This window comes from Dermacentor silvarum, chromosome 5, assembly GCF_013339745.2.
Source record: "Dermacentor silvarum isolate Dsil-2018 chromosome 5, BIME_Dsil_1.4, whole genome shotgun sequence".
NCBI lineage: Eukaryota > Metazoa > Arthropoda > Arachnida > Ixodida > Ixodidae > Dermacentor > Dermacentor silvarum.
Window position 1 is genome coordinate 78,517,282 of NC_051158.1, and position 17,868 is coordinate 78,535,149.

At 47.7% G+C, this 17,868-nt stretch overlaps 1 protein-coding gene across 1 annotated transcript in view; it reads left to right on the forward strand.

The window, feature by feature from the left end:
• LOC119454191 (arylsulfatase B-like) overlaps positions 1-17,868 on the forward strand; it is a 54,378-nt gene that overhangs the window by 16,873 nt on the left and 19,637 nt on the right. The window contains exons 2-3 of the mRNA XM_049668207.1: positions 7,583-7,691; positions 13,063-13,222. Of these exons, the coding sequence (XP_049524164.1) occupies positions 7,583-7,691; positions 13,063-13,222 (269 nt within the window). The remainder of the gene's footprint in view (positions 1-7,582; positions 7,692-13,062; positions 13,223-17,868) is intronic.

A 17,868-nucleotide genomic window follows, 5' to 3' on the forward strand; every position in this document is an offset into this window, starting at 1 on the left:
CATTCCTTTTTACCGCGTTTGCACAAACTAGCAGCATACATATTCCTTTCAAGGACATCAGACTAAAAACAAACGAAAATCCGGGGTTACGCAAGAACTATTCAATATAGTAAGTAACAAAGATAAGCCTTATAATAGCTGCTTATAATAGGAGTCGATCAAAAACAGTCACAGATCAAATACGTAGCTTAGGTGTGGGAAGATTGTCTCTCATGAGAAATTGTTAGAAGACGCCACGAGTAAGCATAATGATGTAGTGTGGCGCACCATAAATGAGGTCCTTGATTGCGAGAAACGTGCCGCCTTCCGTCAGACATTATAATCCATAACAGCTAAATTTCGCGTAGAACGCATGACCATTTCAATAGGCATTATGCAAATGGTAATGTTTCTTAGCATGGACAACCAAATAGTGCCCCTGTATATAGGTTACACGCCATTTCTGGAAGCTTATTTCCAACTCCTAGTTAGCACTCGAACATATACAGTACCATTATGAATCACAAGAGCAGTAATGCACTTGACGTTGATAACATACAGATAAAGCCTGTAAATTCCGTTTACATCAATCCACCAGTCACATATTAGCATATGTTCAATGTGACTCTTCAGTTAGGGGTGTTTCCTGAGCAAATGAGAAGTGCAAAGAGTAAATATATTTTCTGACGGGAGGCGACAGAAACGACTTGTCAAATTGCAAACCAATCTGAGTTATTACACTTTTATAAGGATCAGGAAAGTATTCTTTTTCTCGAGTGTGTAATCTTCACGAAAAAAGAAAGTAGGGTCTTATTTGGTGCTCAGATTTACAAAAACAGCTTTGCTTACACTCAAAGAACGTGTGCTAAAAACATCCAAATTGTTTCTTCACATTGCAACTACTCATTGATTTTAGTAAAGCTTTTCATTGCTGAAGTCACAATATTTTGTTATACAAGCTATCGCATAATGGCTACTTGTCAGACCGGTAACATTTGATGTACATCAAAATCCAGCTGTCGTCTTTTCTTCTTGTATACTAAACGGAAGGAAGCGTTCTGGGCCGCATGCCTTTTAGCCTCTACGTTAATGACATTTTAATTAGACTAGCACTTTTTGAGACCACTGTGGACTTTGCGATGTTTGTATCTAAATTATTATTGCGATAGCAATTATATTGACACTCCAAGCGCATTCCTGTCGTCGTCGTCGTCGTCGCCGTGAGGTTCCGTGTAAAGTCCTACGGTGATAAACTCGTCGCCGCGCGCCATTTGCTGTATGTGCGAGTGAAAGTACGTGAGGGACGCGCGCTTTCACGGAGAGCGAACGCAAGGCGGAGAGCAAACACGACGTCTCCGGTCGTGCGAAAGGCCGTGGGGGGATGGAAGGGAGGGACGGGAGAGGAGGCGACGTTTAGCTGCGGCACTAAATGCGTGTCTTGCAACCAGGCGCAAGGGCAACTGGCGACTCAATCTCCCACGCGAAAGGAGTAAAGCCGGGAGGAAAGCCGTACAAGCCATCGTTCGCTAGGAACTTGAAAACTTTGGTCTACATTCTGTCTCTGCTGTCACCAACTCCCGAATCAACAAACGCCCTTCTACTATTTTCGCTCCACCCCGACAATTCTCTCCGCGCTATCGCAACCCGACTGAGTGGACAACTGCGGATGACCAGCCGATTTGTTTCATCTGTCGCCGCATTGGGCATCTAGCCCGATACTGTCGCAACTCGTGGCCCTCAAAACCTCCCACGCCGACCAACCTGAGCTGTTTTGATGGAAATGCCCGCCGTGTGACGCACAACGCAGAGTCGAATTGCGCTGGCAATTCTGCCAGGAACACGTAGTACAGTCGCTCACCATCAGCGTGCGGACACCAGTCTCATTCACCGCAAACACGTCACCTCATCTTCCCGTTCACCGCAGCCACGCCGCCTTTCGTCCCCTGTGGCTTTCGGCCGCACCCTTTCGGAAAACTGAGAAGTGCAGCCCTCGGAGGTGGTGCTGCATTGACTACTACTGCAGCAATTCCTATCTCCGTGCCCACAAAGAGAAGTGTAAGTAGACGGCGTACCTGTCCCAGCACTCGTCTACAGTGGAGTCCAAGTATCGCTGATGAGTGCTAGGCTACGTAGACGTTTAAAGAAGGCCCTCACACCAGCATCTGCACAAGTGCCTCGTGCGACCGACGGTGGCATGTTGGTTGTTCTTGGAATGTGTACTGCGCGTTTAAATATAGCCGGCCGCCCAACTTCTGTTCTCTTTGCTGTGGTCGACAACTGCCCTCACGACGTTATCCTTAGGTTGGTTTTTTATCCAATCATTTTGCTCTCATAGACTGCGCAACCGGCGTCCTTCAGTTGGAATAGCCTTAACTCCCCGATGCTCCGAGCATCGCCCCACCGCGCCTGTGCTCACTTCAAGAAGTGCGGCTGTCACCCGCGGCAGTCACTTACGTCGCACTGACCGCACAGCCACAAGAACCTGGCGGTGAATATGTGCTTCGCCTCATCGTCGACAAGCTTTTGAACCGGAACGTTGCTGTTCCGCGTACGCTGGTCACGGTTACCAATAACGTCGTCGTTCTTCCGCTTCTGAATTTTCAACGTGTGCCCTCAAGTGCTTCCAGCCGCAATGTTCTTGGCCAGCGTTTTTAGCACTTCCGAATTTGACATTGAGATTCTGAATGCCGAGAGTGGTTTATTAGCACCAATTGCAGCTCACAACTCGATCTGGTTCCTTCACTGGATGACTTCGCGAAAATAATTGCACCTGACCTCACATCTGATCAGGCCCAGGCCATACGTCTCCTGCTCGAATCGTATAGTGACGTTTTGATTTCGGCGACTAGGCCTTAAGGGCAAACATCTCCTTTTCACCACCGTATAAACACTGGGGACACGAATCCTATTCGTCAGCTTCCCTATCGCGTATTGCATGCAGAACGTAGAGTCATCCAATCAGAAATGAACAAAACGCTCCGCAAAGGGGTCATCGAACCATCAGCCAGTCCTTGGGCTTCGCCAGTCGTCCTTGTGAACAAAAAAGATTGTAGCTGGCATTTCGGCGTCAACTATCGCCACTTAAATAAGGTTATTACCTGCTACCACGCATCGATGACGCCTTGGACTACTTGCACGGAGCTAAATACGTCTCGTCCATCTATCTTCGATCCGGCTACTGGCAAATTTCTGTTGATGAAATGGACTGCGAGAAGACGGCCTTCATAACACCTGATGGTTTATATCAGTTCAAAGGGATGCCCTTTGGCCTATGCAATTCTCCTGCGACATTTGAGCGAATAATGAACTCTCTTCTGCGAGGCTACAACCTCCCATAGCTTGCACACTTCGATCCATCTGCACCGATTGAAGTCCACACTGAAGCAAGCGAATCAAGCGGCCCCGGTATCCGGCGCTGTCCTCGCCCAGCAGCAGAATGGTACCGAGTGCGTGATAGCTTACACCAGCCACCTGCTGTCATCTTCTGAGAGAAATTACTCTATCACCGAGTGGGAGTGCTTGGCTTCGGTTTGGGCTGTCGCCAAGTTCCAGCCATATTTGTATGGCCGCACGTTTTCGGTCGGAACAGACCACCATTCCCTCTGCAGGCTGTCTTCCCTCCGGAATTCGACAGGACGGCTTGGTCGCTGGGCTTCGCGGATCCAGGAATTGTTATTTCTTGACATCTACAAGTCTGGACGTCTGCACAAGAGCGGTGACTGCCTCTCTCGTCACTCCGTCAATCCTCCTGATGCTGTTGCTCATGACCCAGAGACCTGCGTGGTGGCTTTCACTCACATGAACGACATGCGCGCTGAACCATAACGCGACGAATCCTTGCAGCCCACCATCGCTGGTGTGCAATCTGGCAGCACCGACGGCACGTGCCACATGTTCGTGCTACACGGCAGCCGCCTCTACCGCCGCAATATCAACCCTGAGGGTCCTGAGTTTCTCCTTGTCCTTCCTCGTCATCTGCAATCCGTGGTTCTCGAACAACTTCCCGATGCACCAACGGCGGGACTCCTTGGACTCTTGCGTACATACGACCGCGTACGACGCCTGCTCTTCTATCCGGGTCTCTACCGCTCTGTGCGTCGTTATGTCGCAACTTGCGAATACGCCTTTTTCACGGCCCGACGGCGCATGCGCCCTGCCCTGGCGGATTAGTCGCGAAACGTTTTGGAAGGGTCGCGCGCGCGGCCGTGCGGCCCCATCTGGGGGAAACGTCCCCCGAAAAAAAAAAAACCGCTCGGACGCGCGCTACTGACAACTCGTGCCATGTACCGCGTGGAAACTACACTGGTAGCTCGACGTCAGTGCAGTACTGAAAGTGTGCGTAACGTAAGACTGGCTTTGGTACTGCGACGGGCTTTCTTGTCGACGGCACCGAGAAAATCGCCGTGCCTATACCATCGTTCGACCGAAACCCGCGCGATAGGCCGTCGAACCGATAACGCGATAGCCGCAACGCCTTCGTTGGTATATATAAATAATCGCGCTCAAAGTGAGTCAAAACATGCCTACGAAGTTGAAAGGTTGAAATGCGCAAGGCTTCGACCCTCTCAAGCCGTGCACATGAAGTTTGAGCCAATGTTGATTTCAGCGAAGCTTAGGCCTGGCTCCGTCGAGTTCATGCACCCGCTACCGGCGGACCTGTACTGAAAAGTAAGCAAGTTAGGACGAATGAAACTGCTTTTATAGTTCAGTTCTGGCCTTAGCGATTTGAAATAAACTACTCTTGGCTTCGCACGGCGCCTACACAATAATCTGCAAGCAGCGACACAGCGCTGGGCCCAACGGCTGTGCCAACGGCTGTGCCAACATCTGTAGGTCACCATTCCCGTAGGCTGCCGCTCGTATTCGCAACGTAGATGGGTCGGTTTGTACGTGTTGGTATGCTCACGCATTTCTTAATTCCTGAGATATACGGTTTATCTCTGCGTCAAACGCGAAACAAGAGACGTACGGTACATTCGGTACAGCAGCATAAACAGCCGCCTCGCTCAGTTATATACCAACTGTGTCAGCGATGGCATCCGCGTTTTTGTGGGAGAACAACACGGCCTTTAAATGAGCGCTTATGTGAGCACATTTTCTCTAATAATGCTTTATGACACGCGCAAACTAAGTATGATGAAGTTAAAGAAAAGCGAGAATGAGTAATAAATTAACAGCCCGATATTTGTAACTGGATCACAGTCGCCGTTGAGTAGCTCAGGCGCTCATACTGACTCGTCTCACGGTGGAATAACGCGGCTCATATGAGCAGGTATGTGTGTTTTATTCGACGTTCCGACTTTTTTTTTTCATATCCCCTGCCACCTGTCGGATGACTACATCCAATTGAAGTTCCCTCTGAACCTTACTATCGCGTAGGCCTTGACCTGTTTGGCCCTCGTCCGACGACGACTAGAGGGTATAGGTGGATCGCCGTCGCTACCGATTGCGCCACACGCTACGTGATGACAAAGGCGTTGATGACTAGTTGCGCAACTGACGTCGCAGATTTTCTCCTCCACGACGTCATCCTACACCACGGTTCACCTTCATAGTTACAGACCGCGGCCGCTCGTTCTCGTATTGAGTTGTTGACGACCCCGCTCTTGTGCCACAGAGCATAAGCTGTCCACCGCCTACTACCCACATTCGAATGGTTATACGGAACGTCTTAACCGAACACTCACAGCGATACTATCGATGTACGTCTGCAACGATCACTGCGACTGGGACTCCGTGCACTGCTGGCCGTACGTGTCATTTGCGTATAACTCGGCCCGACATGACACCGCACGATATTCACCCTTTTATCTTTTGTATGGACGCGACCCTGCATTGACATTTGACACCATCCTACTTTCTGTGCCACGTGTTGCAACTGAGTACGCTCGTGAAGTCATCGATCGCGCTGACATTGCGCGTCAAGTCGCCTGATCTCGTCCATTGTCATCGCAGGACATACAAAAAGAGCGCTACGATCGGCGCCATCGTGATGTCAAGTTCGCCCCTGGTGCTTGGGTGCTCCTTTGGTCACCATGTCATCGTGTCGGCCTCTCTAAGAAGCTTCTCTCTCGCTACATAGGGCCTTATGAAGTCCTACGTCAAGTTAAGGGCGTCAATTATGAGATCTCGCCGTTACAGTTTGATCCGTCCTCACGTCCGACGCCTGTCGACATCGTGCACGTTTGGCGGGTGAAGCTCATACTCCGCTCACTGTTTTTCACCTGGCATGCGCCGAGACGGCGCTTCAGCACCCGGGGGTCCTGTTAGGGAAGGATAAAAGAAGAGAAAAGGTGAAAATTGGGAGACGCTGGCCGCTGCGTGTTGTTGCTGGTCAGCCATCTTGTCCACACTAACTCTGCTTGTATATATATTGCAAATACATTCGGCGTATACTCCCAACATCTCCGTAACAATATTATTTTCATGGCTTAGTTTTGTTTCCTGTGTTTCACTATCGGCCAAGAAAAGCTGGCCTACCAAACAACTTTTCATATTTTTTGGCCACCATGAAGACAATTTCCCCCGCTACCATACCATTCACAGTGTAAAACCAGAAAAGGCGGTGAGGACCATCTCTGCCTCCTTGCAAAGTGCTTGATAGAGACAATAGGAGCCGGCTCCTATTCGACTGCATAACCTAGTGAGACGTAGGAGATTTTCGTGTCACTGTGATCCACACCGCTCTATTAACACCCGTCGTGGTGTATTTCAGATGATCTGCTAGAGCTAAGTGAGACTGAACTGTTAGAGGGCTAGAGTGACCAGAATGTCAAAAGAAATATTATGATGCGTAATGTAAGAAAATGCTGCCGAATAAACGCTTGGGCTGATTTTATTTTTCGTGGTGATAGTTCAGAGAAAATTACTATTGCTATCATGTTAACGTTATCCGCGAGATCAACGTAATGTATTCGAAGCTAGTGAGTCTTGTCACCTATTGCAAAGTGACAATGCAAATCGATTCAAATAAAGCTGTTACGCTGTCAAATGTACGTAACCGCCGCCGAATGCTCTGGAATGAACAATGAAACATGTATAAGTAGGGCTTGAGCAGTACGATTCATTTTAAGGGGTACTGGCACTACTGCTTACCGCTGCCACTCTCACATTAGTTTTCTTTGCTTTCTCATGAAGATTTCGCCCAATGAAGACTTTGAGTCATTTATTCACTCCTCCTATTTGAGTGATTTTGCATGTCAATTTAACTATACTATGACAATGCCTCTTACAAACACATCCGTAACCTGCCCTTTACCTTGAAACTCCCGCAAAATGCTTTTGAAAACACTAATTTCCAGATTTTCTTCCTGTGATGCGTATTCTCTGACTCCTTGGCTTAGTTACATACACAGCTCCATCGCTTCAAGAGACCGAATGCAAGTCACAAACTTCAGTTGCCTTTTCAGACTATTTAAGACATACTTTTAGTATTGCGCATATTAAGCTGTTTGTCGAAGCTGCTTTACACCTAAATTAATTGCGATGCTGACTTCATTTTCAAGATGAGATGGCAATTCTCTGGGGAAGATATACGGCGCAATGTATGACAAATGCGTCACGAGTTGTTTGAGCTAATGTGTTTCTTTTTCTCTTTCTTCAGCCCAGTGGCAGCTGTTCTATTATTTCTGGCACTGCTACTCCCGGCCCTCCCTGCAGTGTTGGGTGATAAGCCACCACCCGATATCGTGGTTATCATAGCTGACGACCTCGTAAGCACACAATCTTTACTCTCAGTATTGACGCCCTCTACCCGCGCACTGTTATTTCAATTGCATCTTATCACGAGTATTAGTTCTTATACTAAAAATATATAGTTCTTAGATATACAAAGTGCTTCTTCAAGGTTCTGTTTGATTGGTTGTTGTGAACGTGCAAATATATATATATATATATATATTGTGAAATAAAAACATTACACCATCTTCCCGTAGGGGAACCCTGAGTAGTATGCGAAGCAGCCATGGGGTCGACTCAAGGTAGTTTTATCAGCTGTATAAACTTGGACATGCAGCAACACCAGCAACGCGCAGAACTGTTGTCGACGCCGTCGGCGTTTTGCCCGCGTTCGCACCGAACGCGCGCGGCGTTGGTGACTGTTGCCGGTGCCTCTGGGACGCCTACCGTCGCGCCTCTAACCTAAGCTGCTTCGCATTATCGCGCGCGGAGCCGCAGGTGTTGCCATTCGTTGCGCAATCCGGGGAGGTGAGGAGCGTCGGAGAGGAGAGGAGGAATGCCGAGAGGAGAGATGAGACAAGGAGAGGAGAGGAGGAGGATGCGCATGCGCAGTAGGGGTGTGGACGCACGGCGGTTGGATGGATGGAGGGAGGTAGGGAGTGACATAGCCCCGAGCATAAGATGCTTCGCATCTGAAAGAAGACGCGCCTTCGTCCAACAGCATCTCAAACGCGTGGCGCGCTCTGCTGGTCGCTGGTGTCTTTCGAGACGGAGCCTCATTCTGCCTCGCCATTCGTATTCGTAGCGTCCTTGTACGGAACGAACGCACCGCCAATAAGCCTCTGATAACTGTAAATATATATATATATATATATATATATATATATATATATATATATAGCTGTAATATGCTTAATTTTTGCAACTTCGAGGCAGAGATATAAAGGAGTGTTTTCAAGGGCAGGTATTTTCGCTGGCATTCAGCGATTTTCTCAATCATCAAACTTGACACTTAGCCGACTTACCAGTAAATGCGGTAGAATGAAAAAAAAAATTATTTGCAGATCTATTGCACATGTCGCACTTTATATGAAGTTCAGTAAATCGCCTAAGTGCCGTATTTTCTCGAACTATGGCCCACACCCGTCTATATTCCACAGGGGCCAATTTGGGTGTGACAGACAGACAGACAGACAGTGACCTTTATTTGATCCTGAGGAGCTTCCGTGGGATTTTTTTAGATAGTGTGTAGCCGCTCGATAGTCTGCAGGGATTAACCAGTATACAGTAGATAAGCAAATATTTTATTGTGAACAAGCAAAATTCTGGGTAGTAGTCACTCAGTAGCAGTTGTAGTCAAAGTCTCTAATCCTTTTGCGCATCCATGAAGTTCCGTATATATGCATGGCACATTTCGCTACGAGGTTTCGTGCATGTGTTCAGAAGTCGAAGCACTCAAAACCAGTTTACGTATTGTGAGCAGCATTCGCTTGCACATCATGAGCTACCAATATAGGCTGGGAATATTGCTCGTGAGCCACGATGATAATTGCGTAGCTGATATCGCGGAGTGTTAGCGCGGGCAATATTAACAGCCGCAATATGAACTTGATTTTTTCAAGTACACTTGCGAGCTCAAAAAAAAATTCATATATAGTTGACATCCATAGATATTCGGCAGCCCGCAAAATCTAATCATTTAAACTAGCATAGTCCATTACCTATAGTTTTAAAAGTACGGTAAATGCGCTACAACTAACGGTGATGCGTGAAATTTTGAATAATTTCTTCCTGTGCAGCGAGTAATATCATTGAATGTTCAAGTTTATCCACCAAAAAGGCCAACTTTATTGCAATGCAATTTTTATTGTTTTGCACAGCATCGCTCACAAGCTGCGCCGAAATCGCAAGGACAAAGACGATGTATGATGCTTGTCGAGCGAAGATAATGAGTAGCTAAATCAAAGAAAATACAGTAAATCCAGGAACTCGTTAAATATAATCGCAATTCCATTAACAATTCAGGGTGCCTTAGAGATGCCTGTGAGCCGACATTCTATGTTCAGGTTTTATGTGGGAAGTTAATATAGTAACCTTTTATATTATACCTGCATACTTTTTCAGCATACACGGGTTGCACAAGTCACTTTGATCGCTGGTACTGTTCCATAAGTATGGTGTACATATGCACAAATATGTCCGCAGAGATAGCGACAAACCCAACACCCAGCATTCATGCAGCCAGGCAGCCACGTGAAACCCTGGAAACTAGGCAAACCAAGTTTCGCTTTAACAAACCCTACCACAAACCCGGCCATGTAGCTTCATCATCAGCAGCAGCCCATATTTACGTCCACTGCAGGACGAAGGCCTCTCCCTGTGATCTCCAATTACCCCTTTCATGGCTTGCAGATTCCTACTCGCGCCTGCAATTTTTCAACATAATCGCCTCATCTAGTTTTCTGCCGTCCATGGACAGCACTTCCCTTCTCTTGGTATCCATTCTGTAACTCTAATGATCCCCGGTTATCGATCCTACGCATTAGATCGGCCTGCCCAGCTACATTTTTTCCCTCCTAATCTCAACTAGAATATCGGCTATCCCCGTTAGCTCTCTGATCCACAACGCTCTCTTCCTGTCTCTTGACGTTAGGCCTAACATTTTTCGTTCATCATTTTTGTACGGTCCTTAACTTGTTCTTAATGTAGCTTATGAAGTCATTTTTCTCTTGATTTCGGTAACAGAGAGTAGTAGCGCAAGAGAGAGAGAAAAAAACATTTATTTAGACCATCGAGGTCGTTGATCTTGAGGACGAGTGGGTGGTGTCCTCATTCCAGGACTCCACTGGTCATGGCTGCTCGACGTACTTGCTGGACGAGAGCTTCTTGTCCCACCAGGGTATCGCCGGTCAGCTGTACCTCCCACCGCTCAAATGACGTGTTAGGCGTCTTTAAATGTTGAGGTTTGCCCCCGCACCCCCACGAGATGTGAAAGAGTGTAGGGCACGTGTCACCACACCAGGGGCAGATGCCACGATATGTTTGTGGATATATTTTGCTGTATCTGTGTAGGTTTGGGAATGTGTTTGTTTGGATAAGTCTGAGGGCTATTGCCTCTTCAGTGCTGAGCTTTTTGTGAGGGGGAGGATAAATCCTGCGGTTGAGTCACTGGATCTCGAGTCGGTCGCAGTAATTTGATGGCAGGGGCACGAAGGTAAAGGGTGGGGATTGATGAGACGATTGGTTTTGCCCCGCTCGGTTGATTAGCGCTCGAGGTAAGGCGTTCGCCCTTACATTCCCCTCCAGTCCCGCGTGGCCCGGCGTCCACGTGATTTGATGGGATTTCTGCACCCGGTAATAGTTAATAGTAGCGCAACAGTTATCAGGTTCCACCCGGCTTCTAGACTGGGATGCTAGATGCATTCCGCTATGCCACATGAAGGAGTTCGCCTTTGTGTCGAGACTTCCGCATTTTAATGCGAAGCTAGCGTTCTGAGTATCTAGCTGGTGTATTGTCTCAAATCAAAACCGTTCTAGAAGCATAAAGCAGAAAAAAAATTTTTTGAACACTATTTGCTTACGTTAGATCGGAACGTAGCTATTATACCGTACATCTTAAGTTACATCGCAAACATGACATAAAATCAAACAAGTCCTTGCTCAATGTGTTTCTTTTATTGCGACAGCAATTATATGGACACTTCAAGCGGATATCTGCCGTCGGCGTCACCGTCACTGTCGTCGTCGCCACCACCATGAGGTTCCGTATAAAGTCCAAGGGCGATACAATCGTCGCAACGTGCCGTATGTGGGAGTGAAAGCGCGCGGGGGACGCGCGCTTACACGGAGAGCGAACGCACGGCGGAGAGCAAACGCGACTTCTTCCGTTGCGCGAAAGGCCGTGGGGATATGGGAGGGAGGGAAGGTAGGAGGGAGGGAGGTGACGCTGTGCTGCGGCACCAAATGCGTATCTTGCAACCGGGCGCAACCAGGCGTTTTAAATATGCTGTAGTTATATGGGACCTGTTCACTAAAAGCGATATTGGAAAGCTAGAAAGCTTACAGAAAAAGGCCGTCCGACTTATCTACAATACATATGGGACCTTTTGTCTCGGAGCGGCTTGCCTTCTATAAGTGATAGAAATCGCGTATGTCATTTAAAATTATTTTTCCAATTAATAAATGGTCACTACAACATCGACACGTCTCACATTATCACCTATACAACAGGTTACGCTACGAGACAGCGACACTCACTAGCTGTAAGTCCATTTACAACACGTGTCAACTGCTTCAAGTATTCATTTTTTCCTAGAACTATAGTAGATAGGAATAAGCTTGCCGATAGAACTGTAACACAGGACTCATTGTCACTTTTCCAGACATATCTTTAAAAAAACATTTTGCACTTGCTGAGATTGTTAGTGGTAGCACTGTTTCTATGTAGGATTGGAAAATCGCTGAAGTAACGTTTTTTAATTTTTTGTCTTTTTTTTCTACTTCTGCTCGCTTGTGTGAAGCGCTTGTTTTTGCGCTTGTTCTTTGCGCTTGTGTGAAGCGCTTGTGTGAAGAAACTTTTGAGTGTAGTTCCCAATTTTTGTATTTATTTTGTTTTGTAAACTTACTCGTGTACCACGCTGCTAAGATCTTGTTTACGAACGCAGTATTTACAAATTATTAAAATAAAGAAAGGGGAACTGGCGACGCAATCTCCCACGCGAAAGGAGGAAAGCGGGAAGGCAGCGCGAGAGGGAGGGGGGGTGACTTCTACTCTTGTCACAACAACGTACTTTGTGCCGGTGTGGGCTGTCGCGCACCCTAACTTGAAAGCCATCTCCAGACGGCACTGACCATTGTATGCGTTGTGCTTTCGCCACTCAGTATCTGTTGAAGTGGTAGACCGGACGAACCGTCGCTCGCTGCGGCGGCCGCGCTTGTTCACGCCACCGTTTTGACAATGGTGGTCGGCGGTCATCGAGTGTGATGTTTTCATGTTTGCTTGTGCAAGCTGACACCACACTTGTTAACTCAGATAGTAAGCGAATGTGTCCAAGTTTATGCAGCCAATAAAACTAATACACCTACTCCGTATAGCTCTCTACTAATTTGCTATCGCAATTTATGCTTCGCCTTTCGGGCGAAACTGCGACATTTTTTCAGGCTCTTCTTGTATCATCATTTCTTTTACAAGTGAGTTGAACAGTTCTCATTTTTTAAACAACTTTACCATAACTGCGCAAGAGCCACTATTATTCGCTTTGCTGGACCCTTCGTTAATGCGATCAGAGCTTTAGACAAGCAGCTCCCAATGGCCATATTGAGGGTTATAGAAACATGCAGTAATTAAACACGTTTTATAAACCGTCACTCCTGTCATTAGGAATTCTAAATGGTACATTTTCTCAGGGTTGGGATGACGTCAGCTTTCATGGGTCCTCGCAAATCCCCACGCCCAACTTGGACGCCTTGGCGGCAGATGGTGTCATACTTAACAGCCTGTACGCCCAGCCTGCCTGCACACCTTCGAGATCGGCTCTCATGTCCGGCCTCTACCCAATACGCACAGGTGATTGACATTGAAATGATTCTACATTGCTCATACATCGGACAGAAATCCCTAACGCGCTGCAGCGATTTGGAAACATACACGCGAGGACGGATTTCAATAGGAACTGACGCACGTTAGGAGGAATATTTGGGCATGTTGGTTTGGAATATTTAGGTAAAATCGCCGAAAACAGTGACACACAGATAGACCGAGATACACCTGGCGGTTTGCGTGTGTCAGTCTATCTTTGAGTCGTCGTTTTTCCGCGTTTTACCTAAATACGACGCACGTATGAGCGAAGGGCTGACAGGCGTTCTCGAACTACAAATACTGCAGACACTAAAAAAGAAAAAAAAGATAAACTAATAATCTGCGATATGAAATACTATAAAACATGCACAGGGATTTCCTGTGTTTCTTTCGACGAAAACTTTGGATACAGTTTCATGTGTGTTTTAAGGCGGAAAAACTAAGCAGTAGCCTAGTTGTGTTGTTGAAGTTGCTGTACAATGACATTAACTTTGATTTTATTTTGCAGAAATAGTTAAGGTTACGAAACTTGCATGATGCAGGCATGGACGGCAGATTTCTCCTTAGGACAGGAAAAGGCGCTTATGCTGAAAAAAGTCTCAGGCCTGCGCGGCACACGCAGCAGTCAAAGCGTAAGCTGGTGGAGCGGCTCAAAAGTAGCTTCAATTTGGGCACCACGCACTATACGGTATTCGCGGCAGTCTGTTCGCCTCACTTTGACGAGAACGATCTGAACTGTCCGCCCGGCCTCGACGGCGAGCTGCGGCTTGTAATGCTCTCTGCACAGCAGTCTGGTGAGCCCGATCAAACCTTACAACTGCAACTTACATGTCGGGCACGCTGCGTTTGCAGGCACCTTAAGTAGATGGCGCCACCATACTTGCGGAGACTCGGGAGCTCGGGCAGCTCGTGATCGCGTTGATTGCGCGCCTCGTATGAATCGCATCTCGTCGTCTGCGCCTGCGCACGCTGCGTTTGCAGGCGCCTTACCTAGATGGCGCCACCATACTGACGCAGGCTCAAGTCGTCTGCCCCTGCGCGCTTGCCTTATGGGGAATTTTTCCGCTGCTCGATAGCAAGCGCTTGCGTGGCAGAGTATCTGGCTCCCGTGCAGCGGGCGCGGGTTCAATCCCGGCGGGAATCGGGTACTTTTTGCGCATTTCCGGCGATAGCGGTTACGGCGGCGTACACCGTTGGCGGCGGCATCATCGCGAGCCAAAACGGCTTCTGTAATGAGCCCATAACAGCTTACGTTGTAAAAAATTGTATGTCAGCAGTACACGGAACGTTGATAATAAAGCAAAACGTAATCCGTAGCCTCCTATATACTTTCTGTGCCCGCGCAATCACTCCGGGAGCGCCGTTCAACCTCCTCTCCTGACCTCCTCGCAGCTCGCCCGCTAGGGGCGCTGCTACCCCAGAATAGTTAAAGCCCCTTGATGTTAGAAAGTAGCGACACTCTCCCCCCCGCGCGCGCTTTCCTCCTCAATTCTCCTCGGAATTCTCCCCCTCACCGGGCCGGCGCGGCGCTGAACCCTCCAGTGGCTCGCTGCAGCCGCATTAGAATCAATGCGCGCGCTTGTTTATTCGGCCCTTTCAAGCGTTGTATGGGAATTTATCCCTTGTGAAACTGTCATGACGAAAGTACGTTTCCGATAGAACGTCGTGACTTTTTTTTTTTTGAGGACGCTTCGATAAATAGAAGCGGAAGCGCTCCCAAAAAATGAGTACCAAGCAGTGGCTGAGCTGTTTACCTCTACGTCGCCACTTGGATAGTCCGTAACGCGGAGGTGTATTGGGTGCATACAATATAAGCAGCGTAGAGTATAAACTAGAATTTGGTTCACAATATTCGCTCTTAAAATGCTCAGAGAAGGTAACCAAGAAGAAATGTGATAGTTTACTTAAAGTGAATTCGCCAAAATGAGTGGGCCAAAAGCCTTTGTACCAATGCCACGGTGCAAAATACGTGCTGTGTTTGCGAAACAGCCAACATAGAACTTTACACACGCGCCTGTATTCCGTCACTATGAAACGACGAGAAATTACATTCCATCACCTCTGGGAGTAACCTAAGTCTCTCTCTCAAAAAAAAAAAACAACAACAACAACAACAACAACAACAAAAGGCTGATTGCTTACACGGAAACTGCTAAGACTGGCACTTGATAATTAACTCACAGACTTCAAGATGGCAAGTTAATCAGAATTGAGGGAGATTATCAGAAGCGCGTGGCTTGTACTTAATGAGCATGCGCGAATAATACATAATACCACTTATCTACATATATATTGCGGTTCATGCCTTCGCAACATAAAATACGTAAAGAAAAAGAAATGCTCGCAGTATTGAAACTTTGCAAAGATACAATAAGCACGCAATAAGAGTAATATAGTTCCTTGGCTTCACAAGTATCAGGCGCAAGGATCACACGCACACACACACACACACGCGCGCGCGCGCACACACATACACGCACACACGCACGCACATACACAAACACGCACACACACACGCACACAACTACAAAATATGAGTTACAGGCATTAACTCACAAATTACATACATTTGAAAACTAACGCACGCGCGAAAACACAAAAAGCTTTGTCACGGGTCGAAGAGTGAACAAAAATTTGAGCCGACTCACTTTAAGAAAAAAAACTATATGCACAGTTATCGGTGCTCTGTATTGAACTGAACGAAGAGTCCGGCTATGCGAAGAGCATTAAAATCTTCATGCAACTTCATCCGCAAATATGAGGAAAGCTGCAACATTCGCCTCGCAAAGAACGGCGTGCTTAGAAGGGGCGAAATCCCTTCTCCAGATGTTATGGAGCCACTGCTTCCGACGCACGACATCCCGTTCACCTCGGGGGATATAAAATAAGGCTTGCCCTTTCTCTGACCTGCTGCTGCATTGAAACGCGCAGCAACAAGGCATTTTCACTGAAAACGAAGCTCAGATTCCTACGACAGGATGGGAAAACTTGGGAAACACACGTTCGGAGCGGCAGGGCGACCACTACTTGGACTGCTCATGGCGAGCGGGAGAAACCAAAGGCGCGCGAAAGCAAGTTCCGCGCAGTTTTCGTGACGTCAGGGTCACCTGACCGGGTAGTCTCGCGCGCCGCAGCCATTCAGCGTGGCGGATGCGCTGCCTCCGCGAAAGAGGGGGAGAAAAGGAGGAGGCTGACCGCGCCGGCGAGGGTGTGGCGGCGTAGATCAAAGCGTGTCGCTACTTTCTAACATCAAGGGGCTTTAAGAATAGTTCGTTAGCCGCCGTGCAAGGTTAAAGGCGGTAAAAATTGCGTGTGCGCGTCTCCATTAGTGTCAAATCGAGACAATATTAATTTGCCTCGCATGCCGACGGTTCGCTGGTTTGCTGGGAGATCACCTTTCTGCAGCAGTCCACGGCTGGGAAAACAACTTGCCTTTTGCCTTGGATTGACGCGGTGAGCTGCGGCAGGGTATTGAAGGACTGTGGCTGTGGTGACACTGTCGGTTCGGTATCGAGGATGTCTAGCAGCAGCGCAAATGAGAGCCTTCTGGCCGAAAAGAAGACATTGTGGTCACGAGTGAATTGTGCTGCTTTAAATGGTTTGATAGGGCGCTTTGCGAGTTGATACCCAATAGTATGGCGTATTGTTGTGGACCTGGATGCACCTCGTACAGTAAGAGAAAGATCCCGGGCATCTCATTTCATGAAATTCCGAGCGATGAAGAACTTCCAGAGAAGTGGCTCCAAGTTTGAATGTGTCAAACGTGGAATGCGTCAGATACTTGCTGAGAGAGATGCACTTTCGATTTATTCTGACTAGAAAGCTCTCGTCTGACGCCAACGATTTTTTTGGGTGGTTGAGGAGGTCAGCTGGAAGCAACGATCAGACAGACTCACGGGCAGTTTTGTGCGGAACAGAAAAGTCTCTGAAGACAGGCATTGCGTCAACATCGACAAACAGCAACGTGATGGACACGGAAGAAAGCACGTGCTCGTCGCTACGCCGGCAACTGAGCGTAAGTACTACGCCAGAACCATCCAAAAAATTTCCCAAAGAGGCGACAGCAGCGCTGTTCAACCACATTACCCGGCGCAAGGAAACGTTTCGTTCGCCAGAATGTGCAGCACTAGCGATAGTTGGCGGATACCTATCGAGAGCTGTTAAGCTGTTTATGAGCGGGTGTCTTGCAAAGAATGCCTGAGTTTGTTGACAAAGCCCAAGCCCTCGGCGCCATCAGATTCTCTGATTAAGCTTCAAGACAGAAGCCGTCTGCTGTATCGGTCAGACGAACTCGTAGTTGTGCTGAACTCTTTGCACAAGTAGGTTGAAGTAGTGCTCGCTAAGCTAAGAAATTTTACGCAGCCGCTGAGGGAGACTGCCGTGAATGCTGCTCAAGTGCTGCCAGAGCGTGAACTATGTAATTGTTCAGTGCCTGAGCATCACGAGAAGCTGTTTGAGATCATGGTGACAAAGTTCTTCCGCCCTCTAATCACTAATTTTGCGCTGAAGATAACGGACAAGAACGAAATCGCAAAAGTTTTTTCACAGAAGCCCCTGTCACGAAAGCTCCACAAACTTTAAATCCAAATGATGGCATTAAAAGCTTTTGTTGTGCAGTTATTAGAGTCGACATT